General features: G+C 59.0%; 1 protein-coding gene across 1 annotated transcript in view; it reads left to right on the forward strand.

The window, feature by feature from the left end:
* The window catches only part of FOXK1 (forkhead box K1), a 57,074-nt gene extending 39,769 nt beyond the window's left edge, over positions 1 to 17,305 (forward strand). The window contains exons 2-9 of the mRNA XM_059155369.1: positions 2,459 to 2,644; positions 10,937 to 11,093; positions 11,648 to 11,794; positions 12,429 to 12,622; positions 14,841 to 15,007; positions 15,096 to 15,380; positions 16,097 to 16,321; positions 16,824 to 17,305. Of these exons, the coding sequence (XP_059011352.1) occupies positions 2,459 to 2,644; positions 10,937 to 11,093; positions 11,648 to 11,794; positions 12,429 to 12,622; positions 14,841 to 15,007; positions 15,096 to 15,380; positions 16,097 to 16,321; positions 16,824 to 17,098 (1,636 nt within the window). The 3' untranslated portion in view covers positions 17,099 to 17,305. The remainder of the gene's footprint in view (positions 1 to 2,458; positions 2,645 to 10,936; positions 11,094 to 11,647; positions 11,795 to 12,428; positions 12,623 to 14,840; positions 15,008 to 15,095; positions 15,381 to 16,096; positions 16,322 to 16,823) is intronic.
* The last annotated feature ends 1,233 nt before the right edge of the window (positions 17,306 to 18,538 follow it).

The following is an 18,538-nucleotide window of genomic DNA, read 5'->3' on the forward strand; positions in this document are numbered from 1 at the left end:
AAGCCCTCCCTGGGCACTTAGCTCACTTCCCAAGAATTGCCCTGGGGTCTGGGAGCGATGCAGCCCTGGGCCGGCCGGGCTGCCTGGAGCCTGGCTTCCCCACCCCAATTCCCAGGATCCTGTGGCAACTCCTGTCTTCACCCACAGCCCTGTTTCCTGACGTTCCACTCTGCCTTGTGACCTGTCATAGGCCAGAAGCCACATCCTCTTTCTGGTTGCCCTGATGATGGTAGGGGGTGCTGTGAGTGCACCCTCGTGCGGGGGCTTTCACAGCACGGCGGGCACAATGCCGGGCCCTCCTGGCAGGTAGCGGGGTGGAGTTTATTGTGTCCATTCGCAGCTGCCAAAGGAAGAGACAAATGGTTAAGGACGGAATCACTGCCTTTAAATGTTCGTCGTTCTTAATTCTATGTATGACACTGTGGCACAGGGCTGCGTGCGTGGTTAGGTGTGTTCACGTGTGCGCGCACGTGTGTGTGTGTGTGTGTGTGTGCACAGGTATGCGTGTGCGTGGAGCCTTCAGCCAGATTCCCCGTTGCAAATTCTTTCTTTCCTCCTCTGGTTCGGGAACGGCAGCCGTCCTCGGGCGTGAGCTGGGACGGATGTTGGCTCCTTGCCCTCCAGGTCTGGAGAGTCCGGAGGCCTCAGAGAGCATCGTAGGCAAGTGTGTGATGTAACTTTCTAGCCAAAATACTAACGGAGGAGGTTTCTGTTGGGTTGTGGGAAAACAAAGGAAAGTGGAAGCAACATCGAACGTCCTTTAACCATGGCTTACAAGAGGAAAATTGCAGAATGTGTTTGGATGGCCGCAGGTGGCCTTACACAGAACAGAGGCCGGGGGGTGATGTGGACACGACAGGGCGGACACCCCACCCCTGCCCTGATGTGCTGGTGTTTGGACCGCATCTCCCAGAACTGAAATGGTGTCAGAATCTCTTTGTTGTGGTTCTGGGTTTGGAAATACAAAGCTGGTGCCCGTGGGTCAGACAGCGGCCTGGTGCTTTGCTCCCTGCCTTTGCAGAGATGGCCAGTCCCCGTGCTTGGGCATCTCTGGAAGAATGAGTACTGGCCAGTCGAGCCAGTTTGAGTTACTGACTTCCCCTGGGAGGTTCGGGCGGCCCGGCTGTTGGAGCAGACGCCAGCGTGTGCTGCTGAGTCATTCCAGGAGCAGGGGCTTCCCTAGGGGAAAGCTTGCCCACTGTAGACGTTCACTGCCTCTCGTGGGCCCAGAACCTATTTTGACCTGCTCTTAAGTCAGGTTTTTTAAAAACAATTTGACGAAGAGGAAAATTCAAATGAAGAGGGTGAATGCTGTGTCCCCCAGAGTGTGGAGGTGTCCCTGCCGCGTAAATCATGCTGCTGAGTTAACACAGGCAGGAGCGGGCACGCAGCCTGTTTGAACACCCGGCATGCTCTGAACACCTTTTGGGAATGGTGGGGAGCGCACTGATGGTGGGAGTGGACACACGTCCCCTCCGTCCCCCAGCCACACCCCCCTTGTCTTTTTTTTTTTTTATAAAGATTTTATTTATTTACTTGACAGACAAATCACAAGTAGGCAGAGAGGCAGGCAGAGAGAGAGGGAAACAGGCTCCCCGCTGAGCAGAGAGCCCGATGCGGGGCTCGATCCCAGGACACCGGGATCATGACCTGAGCCAAAGGCAGAGGCTTCAACCCACTGAGCCACCCAGGCGCCCCCACACCCCCCTTGTCTTACAAAGAGCTTTTTCTGAGCAGCTGATACAGGCAGGACTGTCCTCTCTGCTCTCATTTGGGTTTGCATTTCTGTTTGTAACTAAAGTTGCAGTTAGCAACCTGTTGATGACTTGTGCGTCTGGAAGTCAGGTGTGCTGTATACTTAACGTCCAGATTTTACGCAGACGTTTCTTGGAGGGTAGGTGACCTTGGTTTGGTGTGGCGCGCGCAGGGTGTGGCTGGGTGTGTGCGGCCGCCCGCCAGCAGAGGCCCAGAGCTGAGAGCGGGTGGCGCGAGGAGTCATGGGCCGTTCCTCTGCCGGGTGCCCGCCGGCCTGGCTAGGGTGGTACCACCCCGTGGTCCCGCTCCAGAGCTTCTGGCGGCGCAGCCTGTATTTATGCTCGCTGCTGAGCGGCGACCATGGTGGTTCAGCTTCCCAACGAGCGTTCTCTGCGAGCTCGTGAGTCCCGCTCAGGTACCCCTGCAGCCACCCCAGTGGACAGGAGGTGGCAGCATGTCTGAGCCTCTCCTGGGGCCCTGCCGGGTTCCTACCTCTATCTGCACGTGTGCAGGAAATGAAAAACCCGTATTGGTGTCCGCAAGTGTCCCAGATCAGACTTTGGCTTCACTCCACGAACCCAGAGTGATGCTGGGGTTCTGGGACGTCAGGCGACCCCACCATCAGGTGAACCAGAACATTCTGCGGCCGCCTGGTGGCCGTACCCCTGTCTCCCTGCGCTGACACGCACTCTCCTTGTTGCAGGTGCACTTTCCGATTCCCCAGCACAGCCATAAAGATCCAGTTCACGTCGCTGTACCGGCCGGAGGAGGCCCCAGCGTCTCCCCTCCGGCCCCTCTACCCGCAGATATCCCCTCTGAAGATTCACATTCCGGAGCCGGATCTCCGCAGCTTGGTCAGCCCCGTCCCGTCCCCAACCGGCACCATCAGGTAAGTGCCCCCCCCACCCCCCACCAAGCCCCGGGGTCCCCCTGCTCTGGCCGTCTGTGTGAGAAGCAGGAGGGGGACACAGGCGTTCCAAGTCTTGGACAGTGCCCAGTAGATCTCTGGAAAACTGCAGGGCTTGGAGATTTTGAAACTATTTTAAGTGCATCAAGGGACCCAACACCTTAAATCTCCGGAGAGTTCTCTCCTGGACTGGAGAGTCCCTGCTGTACGAATCACTTGTTCAGTCTGCCGCTCTGGGTCTCGGGAGCTTTCTCGAGAAGCAGCACAGGTATGGTTGCTCTAAAGATACAGACAGCACTTTCACCTGTGCACAGCAGGACTTGAACTTTGTTTTTCTAAACTTCATTTATGAAGTTTTAGGACTTGAACTAGAGTCAGAAGGAGAGAAAGTCCTCAGATGTTCTCGTCCTCGGTGTGGTGTACAGAGAGTCCTTGGGGGAGGGTTTCGGGGAGATCCCCGTAGAGAGGGGCTAGCTGGGCTCTCGACTTCGTGTCCCGCCCACTTTCCATGTGGTGCTGTTGCTGGTGTCACGGCTCCGGCCTCGGCACCGGCAGCCTGCCCATAGCTGCTGCATCCTTGGTGTGAATGTCAGACCTGGAAAAGGCAGGTCGTGTCTGAGTCTGGTTTTGCCCCCACATACCTCCTGCAGGGGTCTCGGTCTTCAGGGGTGTCTCCAAGCCACGCCTAGAGACCTGCTGCTGCTCGGGTGAGAGTTTTGCTGTGTCTACGGCCATCTGGTCAGATGCCATGCCATCCCTCACTAAGGGACGCTCTGGTGGCCCTCATGTTCTAGAACCATGTGTCCCTTGGTCTTTCTGGAACAGTCGTGCCTCACCGCACGTCCTGTTCTCTTGCTAGGACACGTTGCTGACACACTGGGAACAGCTTGCGTTGGAGTCCAGGTCCCAAAGAGCCAGGGACAAGGTGTGTCTCCCTCTTAGGGAGGGAGTGACAGTGTTGATCATGGTGTGGCCTGGAGCTCAAGCCTGGGCCCCTGGTTCTGGTTCTGGCCATGTATCTATGGGAGAGCCAGGGGCCTCCTTGGGCCTTGTTTTCCTTGTCGTGAGCCCAGAGGCAGATGTCCTGGCTCTGGGAAATGGGGACGAGAAGCAGCGTCCTGCGAGCCACGTGTACGTGAGGTCCTGTGCTCGGCACCAAGCTGGCAGCATTGCTCACTTCAGGTTCCTAGAATGACTCTGCTCTAAAGCCCCACGTGGAACATGTAATCTCGTTCCAAATGGCGAGCTGGAACTTCTTGTAGAGCGGGAGTTTCACGCTCATGTGAAAATATCCCTGCACTTAGTATTTGTGATGTATCCACAGATAGGAAATGACAGACGGGGAGAGGAGGTGGCCCCAGCGGATGAGGCTCTGGCTCTTCCTCGCACAGCTGATGGGCCTCTCCGGACCGGGCAGCTCACCGGAGCGGGAGGTCCTGGCCGGAACTTGTGCACAAGCGCTCAGGGCATCACTGTCCCTAACAGCCGCGAGGCGGGAGCCCCTGGGGGTCAGACGTGTGCAGTCACGGTGGAATGTTATTTGGCCATAAAAAGGGATGAAGCGCTGACACGTGGCAGAGCTGTCCCATGGGAACATGATGCGGAGTGAGGGCGGCCAGGGCAGACAGCCGCCACCGTTAGGACACCGTTGGCAGGAAACGCCTGGAACAGGCGGGCAGCTGTGGGGCTGGGGTTGGAGGGTGGGCTCGCCAGCTGCTGCGATGTTTGTTTCTGCGGCGATGATGGAAATGCCATGCACCGAGACAGTGGGGACGGCCGCTGACTCCGTGAGTACCCCAGAAATGCGGGGCTGTGCTCTAATGCGGGACTTCCCTCTCAGCACAGCTGACACAAAACCAGGCCTGCCCTGACACCTTCGTCCAGGAGTGGCCTAAAGCCGTGGCGGGCGCAGTGACCAGCGGTGTGCCATGCCCGTGCTGCTGGCCGCTCGCGCCTGGTCCTGGGCGGCTGAGGGCACCTGGGGGGCCCAGGCCATCAGCTTATGATCCAGCCCAGTAGACGCTTTCTAAGAAAGAAAAATGTGTTGGTTTTTTACCTGGAGGGCTGCAGAAAGTAAATCTGTCTCCCAGGAATAATCCAAGTCCAAACGGTGGCCACTGGGTTACGATATTCAAGCCAGGCGTTGTGGTCCGGACGTCACTTTTGTGTCAGAAGGAGGCGCGAGCTGGAAGCGGTCAAGGGCAGTGTGGACGCTGCTGTTGGGGTTGAGCCCGCGTGGCTGGAGCTGTGCTGAGCCTTCGGGGAAGCGAGGGGCCAGGCCCTAGCCTGCTTTGTGGGGGTGCTGTGTCCTGCCCAACCCCCCTTCTCCTTTCCATCTGGCAGAAGATTTGGGGAGAAAGTAGCCACTGTGGGACTGGCTCTCTCTCCCCCCTTCTGGCCTTTAAATATCCGAGAAAGGACCTCTGTTTACATCCGTTTATCTTAGCGCTGTGGAATCCACTTGAGTGTTTAGAAACCTCAGGGGCCCTTGTGGTTTCACTTGCCAAGATCTGTTCATCTTCTGGGCTGTTGCAGGGGTGGGGCCATGTGTTTACAAACACCCGCCCCCTCCTCCACCCTGGGACGCCCCCCCCCACTCCCCACCCCACAGTGCTGGAGGAGGGGCCCAGGGCAGAGGGGGTGGGGCTGGCCCCCTGCGAGGTCTGCCTGCTGCAGCTGTCCTCCCCTTCCTGTCCCTTCGGACTAGACAGCGGTGGGAGGGGAGGGAGTCCCTTTTCCTAGTTTGGTGTGCCTGTGTCCTGCTCTCGCCATTGGCCAGCTCACCGGCGCCGCCTAGGGGCCTCGGTCTGGGTCGCTTTCCTGCCGGAACCTGGTTTCTCCAGCACCCTGGCCTGAGCCCCCGTCCCCTCCAGGGTTTTCTGAGTGGCTGTCCCTGGAGGAACAATCCCGGGAGGAACTTTCTGGAGAACAAACAGCCCCGCCCCGTGCTGTGGCCCCACCCACCTTCCTTTCAGTTTGGCCTTTTCCTGCTTCCCTGGCAGGCCAGGGGGTGTGGCGTGCCTGCGGTTGGATTTGTGTTTTGGTTTTGGGTGTTTGTGTGTGTGAGTGTGTGTTTGAGTGTGCGTGTGTGTGCGCGTGCTCGCACACTGATGTACTCCACCCACAAAATGAATGAATGCTCTTTGAAATAAATCTGCTGTCTCCAGCAGCATTTTGTTGACTTTTTTCTTTTTTTGCAAAAAGTGGTGTAAAAGGAAGAAAAAAATCAGTTCATCATTTTTTGGGTTTTACAAAGCGAGACCCCAATCTGTAAAGAGCTCTTGGAGCCGGGAGTTTCAGGGACATGGAAATGAAGGCAGAAGGGGTGGGGGCGGAGCTCGTCTTCGCAAGAGCCTGACTTTACAAGCGGTTTCTTTTTTTTTTTTTTAAGATTTTATTTATTTATTCGACAGAGAGAAATCACAAGCAGATGGAGAGGCAGGCAGAGAGAGAGAGATAGAGGGAAGCAGGCTCCCCGCTGAGCAGAGAGCCCGATGCGGGACTCGATCCCAGGACCCCGAGATCATGACCTGAGCCGAAGGCAGTGGCTTAACCCACTGAGCCACCCAGGCGCCCCTACAAGCGGTTTCTTTAAGAAGCTTTTCCTTTCCTTGATTTTTTTCAAGGTGTAGAGCTCAAAAACCTCAGTAATGTGTGTTGTGACTCTGGCAAAATCTAGGCCACCGACTTCAAACTGAAACCACCCTTGACCGTGGTCTTCAGGCAGCCCACCCCGTCGGTGGTTGGAGCTCGGCCACCTTCCCTTCCCTGCGATCCATCCCGTCCCGTCCGTTGGGGAGAAGAGCTTGCGTTTTTCCAGCCAACGGGGGCCCTTTCTTGGGGTGACGTTTCCTGCGTCACAGCTCCCAGCCCTGCCTCCAGACGCCTCCTCTGTCATGCCAACAGGGCCTTTGCCTGCTGATGCATCCGTTGCTCCAGGGACCCCAGTGTCTGAGGCTCACTTGGGGGCCACTTTCCTCTCTGGCACCTCTCCTGTGGGCCTCGCACCCCGACCTTGCCCTTGCCCTTCCCAAACTCCAAGAAATAAAAATTGGATCATCCGTACAGAAAAGCGGGCCCCCGCCTTCTCTCTATTTTCCCTTCTGCCAAATCTGTGCCAGGATGTATTTTGGCTCTGAAATGTTGAGAGAAAGTTCTTATCTTCACGGAGTAGCCGTTTTCTGGTTCTTGGCCACATCTCACGGGGGCCCTTTGAAGGTTCCTGCTTTGAGTGTTCTTGGCCATGCCTTGTGGGTGACGCCCAGCCTGTGGGCACTGCTGCTCGGCGTGGGCCCGTGAGCCCGCGATACCGGGCCTTTCCCAGGCCCCACACTCTGGGAAGCAGGAAGAACCTGGAGTGCGGGGGCTGGGGGACATCCCCCCAAGGTCTGTGTGCCTGGCGGCACCTGGGCTGACCAGCAGCTCGGGCCAGCGTGCGGACCGCTGTGCACGGGGCAGAATGCGTTGCAGAAACGTGTTGGGCTTTTGAAATAGCTTCCCAGGATTTTGCAGCATCACATTTATCATAAGCGTTCCTAAGAGAGGCCTCCGAAGCTGGCCTCTGGCTCTTCTTTCCCTGTTCTTTCATTCTTTCCAGGTTACAGAATTACTGTGTGAGCATCACACACAACTCAAACATTCCTGAGAATGAAGCTCGCGGAGTGCACCATTCCCAGGACCTGCTCAGTGCCCTCTCCCGACCCCTTGTCTCAAAGGGCTGCTGCTGTGGGTTTCTCCTTCTCTTGTCACCACACTACAGGGGCTGGGATTTGCTTCCTGCGTCCCCACAAGGGGACCCAGGGGCTGTTTCCAGGGTCCTGCCCTCAGGGGCAGCCCTCCCGAAACATCTGCCTACGTGTCTTCCACAGGGGCAATGGATTCTTGGTTATTTTGTTGAAGATAAACTCTGGGAGGGTCAGAGCTGCGGGAATCGAGGAACAGTGCTCAGGAGAGGAACTGGGACTCTTATTTTAGAGAACAAAAACATTCTAATCTTCAGAAAAGGCCGAAAGGCGTGAATGAGAAACAGAATTACCACGCAGCTCTGTGTCTTCATGGGACGTATGATCTTCTGCTTGAAAAGTCTGTTCGCTCAGCCGCCATTGAGGAGCTGATTCTGTTTCTTGACTAAAAATTAATAATCTAATGAAAATCTCAGTAGCACTCCACAAAAAAGACCGAGCTTCCAGAAAACCATCTGGATGATCGCTGAAGCGGTGGTATGGGGCTCACGGAGGGTTTCCGGTGGCCACTCTAGGGGCTGGGGCGGGAAGCGGGGCACGGGGGCCGTGGTTCTCTGCATGACGGCCAGGAACGGTCCCGGGAGGGGAGAGGTCCTGACTGCGCCTTCCAGACTTCAGCCCAGCCTCTTCTTCCAGCCCCCACACCTGCGTGGTCCCAGGCGCCCACACTGATCTCAGCTATGCAGTTCGAATGCGGGGAGGCTGGCACAGGAAGAAAATGCCCACAGTCCCAGGGAAGACCAGGCGGGCCGGCATCTGAGTGGGGGTCCAGGCCTGGTGGAGCCTGGGGCAGCCTGGAGGGGTGGCAGCGGGACGCCGTGGGAAAGGCCACAGGGACGGAATTGGCTGGCCTGCCTTCTTTCCCACTGGTTTTTCTCAGCATGAATTCTTACCGTCAGAGTGAGACCTAGAAACACCTTTTCCCATCAGGTTGCTCCTTCTTTTCCAGAATCTGTCAACATAGGGTGCAGAGTCAAGGCCAGGCGTGACCCGCGTGGTCACAGAGGTCCCGTGCTGGGCCCGGCAGTCCCAGAGCCAGCTTGGGTTTGCCCCAGCCCAGAGAGCTGCTGGAAGGACAGGCCAGCCCAAGCAGCCACCCCCTGAGACCATGAACCTGTCTTGCCTGAAACAAAAATGTGACTTTAGAGCTGGTTTCCCAGAAAAGCGGGAGTCAGTGACCAATGGTTGTAAGTGCACGTTCTGCTGCATTTCCACCTAGAATCCTGAATTAGGAAGAACAGGCACTCGTGTGGTGTGACGTCTGGTAGGCGGCAGCCACTCAGGCTCTGCTCCTTCCCCATGTGCCCAGATGTAGACTCCCCCGGCACCCCGACAAAGTGAGCAGTTCTTTGGTAAGCCTGGCCGGCTCAGTCAGTAGAGTCTGCAACTTTTGATCTCAGGGTCATGAGTTCAAGCCCCACATTGGGCATGGAGTCTACTCCAAAAAAAAAAAAAATCTTTTTTTCCTGCTTTTGCTAGTAGGGAGGGAGATTTCTAGCACGGTGGGATACATCTCTGTATGGGACACCGAGTGTCTTGGTTGGTCCCTGAGCCCATTGAGCCCCCATCTCACACCTGCCCCTTGGAGGCCCATCTTGGAGCTGAGCTCATGTGGCTTCTCGCTTTCATCCGAGGCAGTGCGACATCACGGCCACCGGGTGCCAGGGACAGCTGTCTCAACACAGACAGGCCCGCGGGGACAACTGAGGGGATCACGGGGAAGCTTGAGGCTCGGAGACTAGAAGGCTGTGCGCATACAGACATTCTCCCGGGACGGGCCCGCAGGGACCATGGCGACAGTGGCGCTCTGTCCCCTGCGAATGCTGGCCGGCATGAGTCCCTGGATGTCCCTGTGCTTGCTCCCCTGTGAATTATTCCCGTTCAAAGTCACTCTTGGTGAATGACAGCCTTTACTCTGGGTTTTGCCTCTGAGAGCTAGAGATACATTTTCTGCAGTCTTCTGCAAAACAGTGACCTGTGGCGGCCAGCACAGCCCCATGTGCCTAAGCCCAGAGGTCGTGTGTGTCCTCGCCCCTGGTAGGGGCAGCCGGTCTGCATCACGCAAGGGCAGGAAGCCACCTGCCCCCCAGCTGGATGTGACTTTGCGTCCAGGAGTGATGGTTCTTGTCCCTGTGGTCTGATGTGCTTTACTGTGTTCAGGTCCACAGGGGGCGTCGCGTGTGTGCAGGAACCAAGCGGGCTGACAGGGCTGCCACCCACCAGGCTTCCTGTGCTTCTGCACTGCTTGGCAGAGGACAGCGCAGAGAATCTTCAGGAAAGGCGCCTCACCTCAGGGTCGTGTGACCGCTGAACCACAGCTTCGTGCCACACGGTGGCATTTGGTTCCCAGATGGCTGTGTGTGAGAAGCCTGCTTCCAAGCGTGTGACTGTGTTACCGGTCCCCCAACGTTACCAGCTTGGGTGTTGTTTATCTGGTTCCGAATTAAGTTAAGAAAAAGAGAACGTCTCAGCTAAGATTCCTCGAGTCTGGGGCACCCGGGCAGCTCAGGAGAGAGACGGAGGGGAGGATGCAGGAGCACATAGGACATGTTCCTAAAGCTGGGGCTTTCTGGACCGTTCCTGGTGGGGTGCTGCCTCGGAGGAGCTCTCCTGAGGGCAGGGGCCCAAGTCCGCTGTGACTGGCTTGTCCCCGCCCTGTGGGCCAGACTCCGTGGGGGTGGGGCATCTGTGGTCCCACGTGGGGCTGGCCAACCGGGCACCTTTTACCTGGGCTTGTTACCTAGTGTTTGCACTGGTGTTCTCTGAACATTTTGTAATAGAATTAGTTTTCAGAATCGGAATTTCATTGTAGTTTGATAACCAAAGTCCACCTTGTCAACGAGGGGCACTGTGCCAGCGCCTGTCACCGCTGGGCTGGGCTGGGCCGGGCCAGGCGAGCTCGAGCAGGATGCGGGCCAGGGACCCTGTAGGCCTGGCAGTGGCCAGTGTGTGCTCCGGAGCTGCTTGAGCCACAGGTGTGTCTGGCCTGTGTATTTGGCTGCAGTTCCCCACTTCCTATTGGCACAGCAGCCTGGGAGAGAGAGCCACTGGGCCACAGAGGTGAAAGTCCTGGCCCGGAGAAACTGGGGTAGGGCCCATCTCAGAGGTCCTGATGCCCGGCGCAAGGCCTTGTCTCCCCAGCCCTGGTCCACAGCGCCCTCGTGTGGACAGTGAGCACATGACAGCCAGCCCGGGGCAGGCTCAGCACCCCCTGCCCTGTGGGTGGTGCCCCTCTGGGCCCAGGCTGTGTGCGGTGCAGGGGCGGGGGTCAGGACCCACAGCTCCGCACCACGGTCAGAAACTGCTGCTGTAATACCACATATCGCCCCTGCCGCATGTGGACACAAACTGTTGTCTGGCTGCTCTCGGGTGGTCCTTTATCAGAGGCAAGGTGTAGCATCCTGACAGCACGGGGAAGGAAGGGGTTGCATTTCGCCATCACCCAGCATCACCTGGCAGGTCCTGAAGTCCTGTGACTTCAAGTCTTCCTTGCCAGGGTCATGAACTCAGGCTGTGTTGTTTCTCTCCGCAGTGTTCCCAACTCCTGCCCGGCCAGTCCACGTGGGGCTGGGTCGTCCGGCTACCGCTTTGTTCAGAACGTGACCTCGGATCTGCAGCTGGCCGCAGAGTTTGCCGCGAAGGCCGCCTCGGAACAGCAGGCAGACACATCCGGAGGGGACAGTCCTAAGGTCTCAGGCCTCACGGCACACGCGGCTACGTGGTGACCGTGCCCGGGGCACGGCGCAGGCACACCCAGGGCTGCTCCAGTGAGCGCAGCGGGCTTGCGGGGTGCGGGCGTGAGAAGGAGCCGCGCACGGGGGCAAGATGCCAGCCCCTTGCCTGGATAGCACACACGGCTCCCTCAGGGACATGGCTCAGGCCCCCGGCCCTCGCTCCGGCTCTGCACCTCCTCGGCCTTCTGTCCTCATCTCTCTGTGGCCGACGACGGCTTCAGAGCTTTTCCTTCCTAAGCTTTGGTATCTTAGCTCATTCTCCTCTGATGTCTATCTTTAAATCGATTTGCTAAAGAAGCGAGAAATTTCAGAATTAAATTATGAGGAAAACCTGATTTCTCCCTGTGGGGCTAGAAGGGCTGGCCCTCGTTGAGTGCACGCGCATTGGCAGGCCGCGGGTGGTCCCTGGGATTGAGTTAGCTGGACTCGGCTGCTCTCCAGGAGCGGGGGCACACGGCGGGTGGCCCGGAAAGCCTGCCGGAGCTGACGGCTGCCGCCTTTCCCTTCAGGATGAGTCGAAGCCGCCGTACTCCTACGCTCAGCTGATTGTGCAGGCCATCTCGTCTGCGCAGGACAGGCAGCTAACACTAAGTGGGATCTACGCCCACATCACCAAGCATTACCCCTACTACCGCACGGCTGACAAAGGCTGGCAGGTGAGGCCCGAGCCCAAGAAGCCAGACTCCCAGTCTGGGAACAAGGAGGTTAACGGGGAGGTCATTTTCTGTAGGACAGAGTGGTCCCAGGGGGGCGTGTCTCTGCTGATGGCCCGTGGCACATCGGAGCTGAGCCACAGCCTCAGTGAGTCCAAATAGTCTTGTCTCCCTCCGACGTCCAAAAAAGGGAGGGCAGTTGCCTGGTGTTTTCAAGCCTACCGTGGCTTCCGATCGTGCGCTGTGTTGGAAATGGACTATGTCCCTGTGCTCTCTCAGTGGCCCGCGTATACTGGGAACGTCAGACCTCTTATCAGGCTCATTTAGGAATGTTTTCCCCGTGGTTCTTCTTTTCCCCTGGCCAGTTGACTTAGTACCAGTTCTGATCTGCAGACTTTGGGTCATAGCCCGTCTTTCGGTTTCACTTTTTGTCCAAGAAATGCCATGCTAAATTTTCTTAGGAAAAGCTACCACTGTACCTTTGCACTTCCCGGTAGAATCCAGTGACCTTGCCCCCTGTGGAGCGCCCGCACCAGCACGAACGCTGGGCTCTCCCATCACCTCTGGTCTCGTGTCTGTTACGTTCAGATTCTGTTTTCTGACATGCTAACTGGTGACTGTCTCTGTTTGCCCACAGAATTCCATCCGACACAACCTCTCTTTGAACCGTTACTTTATTAAAGTCCCTCGTTCCCAGGAGGAGCCTGGGAAGGGGTCTTTTTGGCGAATAGACCCTGCCTCAGAAGCGAAGCTCGTGGAACAGGCATTCCGAAAACGGAGGCAGAGGGGCGTCTCCTGTTTCCGCACCCCCTTCGGGCCTCTGTCTTCCAGGTAAGCCCCTGCTCTGCCCTCGCTCAGCAGCCTGGCTCCCCAGATGTCCACATTCACGGGACCACCTCTGGCTCTTCAGACACGTCACTTTTATGTTTCTGAGTGAGACGGTGTCAGGACCAGTGATTCTGGGACAGTGAAGTTAGTAAGTGGGCCACGGGCTGCTCCTCTGACCGGTCCGTTCTCAAAGCTGAAACGTGGGCAGTGTTGGGACCAGAACCTGAAGCCAGAGAGGAGTGGAAGGGGCCTGTGGGGTTCCGTGGACGTGAGCGTGCTGGCGGAGGGCCCGACAGGCCAGGGATGGTCGAGCTCAGACAGGCTGTGTCATTAACAAAGCTGCCTTTGCGAAGTGGGCACCATCCGCCCTCTGGTCAGGGGCCCCTCCCGCTCTGCACGTGGGTGGGCCCAGCAGTCTTCCCGAGGTCGCCAGTCCAGGGAGAGCGTGGGGCAAGAGAGGACAGACGCTCTCTGAAATTCTCCCCCTGGAAGGAAACTTTGTGCTTTCCACATCATGTAGCTAATGTGATTCTGCGAAAGACTGCTCAGACGTCCAGAAATGTCTGGTATGGGGTCTGGCCTGATTCTCGGTTCTGTAGCCAGAGCAGAAATCGGAGTAAAGGTGACAGTCGTACTGGTAAGGTAGGAATTCAGAATGCGTCAGCTGAGCTCACGTTGTCCCGAACACCATGTTGCGTGAGTAGGGCTTTGAGAAAAGTGCTGCCGGAGGAGCTGAGTTCACTAGGAGGCCGGCCCAGAGACGTGGCTGTACGACAGCTCCTCCTCCCCTCACGCTCCTATAGCCATAGGCCCTGGTGGCAGTGGGGTGCGTGTCTCTGCGGCGTGAGGGCATCCGCTCCAGGCCTCTCCCCGCTCCTGGCACTTTGCTGGTGATCTCCGGTGCCCGCGGGCTCGTGGAGGGGCTCCCGACCTCCACCCACATCTCTCCTGCCGTTCTCCCCAAGCACGTCAGTGTCCAGATTGCCCCTGTGACAGGACACCGGTCACTGGGTTAGGGACCATCCTACCCACCAACTCTGAGCAAGGCCCCCTGTTGAGGCACTGGTGATTTCTGGGGACGCAGCTTAGCCCCTAATGGTGAGTGCCATGACTTGTCATTTGTCGACAAGCTAGGGGAGTAGGTAGGGGGCTGGCTGTATGCACCCGGCACTTCCCAGGGAACCCTGATTGGGGGTGTCTCTGGATGATGACAAGGGGGCCTGTCTTCACCGTCACCCTAGGAGTGAGAGCCACAGTCTCGTGAATCTGCACAGTGGCCAGCAGGGAATTCTTGGGCCCGGGAGGAAGGCTGTGCGTGCTATGTCTTCAGGAGAGGGAGGGCGTCTCATGGCTGCAGAGCTGGGATTCTGTAGGAGGAAGGCGGTGGGTGTGTTTGTGTTAGGTGGGGGGCGGGTAGAAAGCAGGGTAGGCTCTGCGCAGAGGTGAAGAGGGCCTGCCAGGAATCTGGGCTCCTGAGGTCAGAGGAAGGCTGTCTGTCACAGGCTTAGGGGGCGGGGGGAGGGTGCCAGGTCTGTGCCTGAGGAGACCAAGGCGCCCACAGCACCCCATGTCTGGAGGGGCGAACAGTACCACCCACAGGGACGTTTACCGTGCTCACGGGAAATGCAGAGCAAAGACGGCTCCCTCCAGGCAGCCCCGGCATCCTGCCTTGGAGAGTTTGCATTGACCCTGGGACTCTGAGGGACCACGAGTCCCCGCGCTGCACAGCCAGTCCCGGGATAGCCCCAGCCGAGCACAAGCCTGGACCATGGTGAATGGTGACAGAGGGAGCAGCCTCCCCCAGACTAGTAGCCGTGTGAGCCGGACAGCCGTGCACCCAAAGCCTGTCTGGTCCTCCGGCCGTAGGTCTATCCTGGTGGGAAATTCGCACCCATCCCACCAAAGCCTAGCTCTTTAACACTCCGTGGGGCACTGGCTGGTCCCCTTCAGGAAGCAAATTCTCTGGAAGCCACAAATGACAGCATTTCCCACTTCTGGACTTAAACACCTGTTGGTCGTTGGTCTGTCGGGTAACTCGTTGTCATCGCACGGTATTACGTTAGCGTGGGAACTACCTCGTGAGGACAGAGAAGCATCAGGAAAGGCTGGCCAAGGGGCCATGGAGCATGGACATTGGGGTGTCTGTGTTTTGCGAAGCACCACTTTCATTTCTGACCTTGTGTACTTACTGCCATGGTCCCTTCTCTTGTGTCTTCCTCAGGAGCGCTCCAGCTTCGCCCACTCACCCCGGGCTAATGTCCCCTCGTTCTAGTGGCCTGCAGACCCCAGAGTGCCTGTCTCGAGAGGGCTCACCCATTCCACATGACCCTGACTTTGGGTCAAAGTTAGCTTCTGTTCCAGAGTATCGGTATTCCCAAAGTGCGCCTGGTAAGATGGTCTTGTCCCTGCCCCCGGCGTGGCGGAGCGGAGCCTCGCGCGTCTACGGGCCTTAGCTCTCCTGTTCCTTCTCGCGCAGGCTCTCCCGTCAGTGCCCAGCCCGTGATCATGGCCGTGCCTCCCCGCCCGCCCAGCCTGGTGGCCAAGCCCGTCGCCTACATGCCGGCGTCCATAGTGACGGCGCAGCAGCCGTCGGGCCATGCGATCCACGTTGTGCAGCAGGCCCCCCCTGTCACCATGCTCAGGGTGGTCACCACCTCCGCCAGCTCCGCCAATGGCTACATCCTCGCCAGCCAGGCCTCGGCAGGGGGCGCCCACGAGGCAGCGGGCACAGCCGTGCTGGACCTGGGCAGCGAGGCCAGAGGTAAGGAGGGTGTGTGCTCACCAGGCTGCCATGGGGATGGAGCTCACCTGCCGGGGCAACGGGCAGTCCCTGGGGGCCAACGACTCTCAGGCTGCTGCCTTTCCTCCTCCCTGCTACTTATTGTCTTGGGGAGTATGTCCTTTTAAATCCATGCCGATGGTCCTCTAAACCGCCTCCAGGTGTGCGGCCCCCGAGGTGACAGGCCTGGGACACGGGCTTGATGTTGCCGTCCAGAGGGTGATGGCTCTGGGGCCTCCGGCTGGGAGACTTTAGCAGTCCCACAGAAAGTCACCGCACGTCCCTGTGTGTGGCGTCTCGAGCCCCGGGGGGCATGGGGTCAGTACCGAGAGTACAGCTGCCTGGGCGGGAGCCCTCGAGCCACACACAGTCTCCTGGGCTTGCGGGCCTCTGTCTGCTGATCTGCAGCCCGTTCACAGCGTCGTGACAACGAAGCAGTTTGCCAGTCTTTGTTCCAAATAACGTTTTCTTTTCCCCATTATGTTTGGTGGCTTAAAGTTCAAGGTATTTAGAAGTTCTTCTAAAATCCTACAGGTGTTTTTCTCTCACTTGGAAAGTATTTCATTGGGGGATGTTTCTTGAGAATAGTCAGTGCTTCAAAACCACAGTCCGTTCCCCTACAAACAGACGTCCTGCCGAGCATGAGGAGAGCGGCCGCCCCATTGGGCGGATGGGGTTCTGACACCCTTTCTCCTCAGGCCTGGAGGAGAAGCCCACCATCGCGTTCGCCACCATCCCCACCGCCAGCCGCGTCATCCAGACCGTGGCCAGCCAGATGGCCCCAGGGGTCCCCGGACACACGGTCACCATCCTGCAGCCAGCCACACCGGTGACCCTCGGGCAGCACCACCTCCCTGTCCGGGCCATCACTCAGAACGGCAAACACGCGGTCCCCACCAACAGTTTAGCCGGCAGCACTTACGGTGAGGCCCTGCCCACGCCTGCTCGCCCAGCCCCACTGTTCTGCCATTGAGGCCTGCGGCACGAGATCACATGTCCCCTCGATCCGCGGGCACCGTGGTCGGGCCAAGGCACAACCCCTGCCGCAGAGGCAGACCCCTTAGTCACAGTGCTTGTGCCCGCTGGGTCAGAGGAGAGGTGCGAGGGAGGGGCAACAGTTGGAGGCGGACGGGGCCGGCGGGTGCCGGGAGGGTGGCTCAGGGCAGGCGGCCTGTGTTAAGCACCTGCTAGAGGTGAGGGCCAGAGCCTTTGGCTGTCTTTAGGGGTGCCGGCGGCAATGGCGAGAGGAGGCCCCTCAGGCGAGCGCAGGGTGGGGGCAGGGAGGGGCAGCAGGCAAGGCTCAGCTGGCGAGGGGCAGGCACCCTGGGGCTGGGCCTGCTGGGAGCAGGGGTCCCGCGTGCTCAGAACTGGCCTGCGCTGGTCTTCGCCCGTTCCCAACGCACGTCTCTTTTCCTCCACTCCTAGCCCTCACCAGCCCCCTGCAGCTCCTGGCAGCCCAGGCTAGTTCGTCCACGCCGGTGGTGGTCACGCGGGTGTGCGAGGTGGGGCCCGAGGAGCCGGCAGCAGCGGCCGCCACGCCAGCCACCCCAGCGACCCCGGCCACCGCTGCCACCTCTGCCTCTTCCACCGGGGAACCCGAGGTTAAAAGGTCACGTGTGGAGGAACCCAGTGGGACTGTGACGGCGCAGGCCGGGGTGATCGCGGCCGCCGGCCCACAGGGACCCGGAACCGGGGAGTGATGTACCGTGTGTGTGGGCCGAGTGGGATGCTCGCCAAAAGGGATTCTGGGGCCGGGCCCTGACCGCCGGCCTCCCGCTGCCTGCGGACCGTGACGAGGAGGCTCCACGCCGACCTGCTCCCGGACACGCTCGTCCTCCTTGTTCTGTTTCCTGCCCCTGCTGTGGTTTCAAACAAAACCCATAAACAAGTTCAGACAGCTGATTGTATGACCCGGCAGTGCTCGCTTTTATTTTCCTTCTCCCTTGCACCGCCTCCTCCCAGGCCTGCGGCCGAGGGCTGGGTCACGCGCCGGCCCGGCCACGCGCTCAGACCGGGCTTCTGGAGCAGCCTTGGCCTCCGAGGACGACAGAGGCTGTGCGCAGGAGGGCCCAGCAGGCACAAGGCCCATGAGCCGCCGAGCGGGAGGAGGCAGGAGAGAGGGAGGACCTGCCAAAGCTCAGACTGTCTCGTGGGGTTTGTGCCCGAAAGTAGCGCCTCGGAAAGTCTTGGCATTAATCGGGGGGAGGGGACTCTGGTTTGGCTTTGGACCCCAAAGACTTGTTGTTTCATTGAAATGAATTGAGGCTTCATCATAGATCTGAGATAAACGCAGGAGTAAGGCCGTGTCTGTGAGGCCATGTCTGTGGACGGCGTAACAGCTGCGGGTCTGGGCTGTGAGCCGACATGAATCCCGAGAAGAGCCGCCACCGCTGCTCCGTCTGCTAACTTCAAGAAAGATCGGCGGCCGCCTGGATTGCCCTTGGGGGCAGAAAGTTATCTGGGGGAGGAGCGGCGCCCCTCATCTGGAGGCTCCGAAACCAGGAATCCGTGAGCGCCAGGTCCTCTGCAGCCCGAGGCCCCGTGCCGGGCTGCCGTGGGAAGCGCTGGCCAGGTCGCTCCCACCACCTCTGTCACCGAGTCACACTGGCTTTACCGCCCGTACCTCCTGCCATATGTCCCGCCGTCTCCTGTGCCTGCGGCACTGGGGCCGGGAGTGGGGGCCGCCCCTGCCTTTGGCTCCTGCGAACTCCTGGCCACAGGACCTGGCTAGTGGTACCACCTTCCCCAGGGAGGGTCCCCTGCGCTTGCAGACATCCCCTGCTGCCTGGAGCGGTTCCCGGAGCAGGAAGAGAGCCCGCCAGATCACAGTTCTCCAGCTCCTCCTGGAGAACGTTCTCAGGAAATGTCAAGTGCGTCTGTGAAAAGTGACTCTGAACGTGGCCGGCCGCCCCGGCATTGAACCCTGTGCGGCACAGCAGCCCCGGGCTCTGCACCGAAGTCCGGCGGGGACAGTTTTCTTCCTGGAAGTAGCCTGTCCTCAGCTTTGGTCCTCCCCCCCCACCCCCACCCCAGCAAAGCTGCCTGCGCCCACCCACCCCGACAGCAGCACCCATGAGAGCACGCAGTCCCCAGAAAACCACTGAGAGGGGGAGCAGGCCTCAGGGGCCGCATCAGATACT

This window comes from Mustela lutreola, chromosome 17 (assembly GCF_030435805.1).
Source record: "Mustela lutreola isolate mMusLut2 chromosome 17, mMusLut2.pri, whole genome shotgun sequence".
NCBI classification, from domain to species: domain Eukaryota; kingdom Metazoa; phylum Chordata; class Mammalia; order Carnivora; family Mustelidae; genus Mustela; species Mustela lutreola.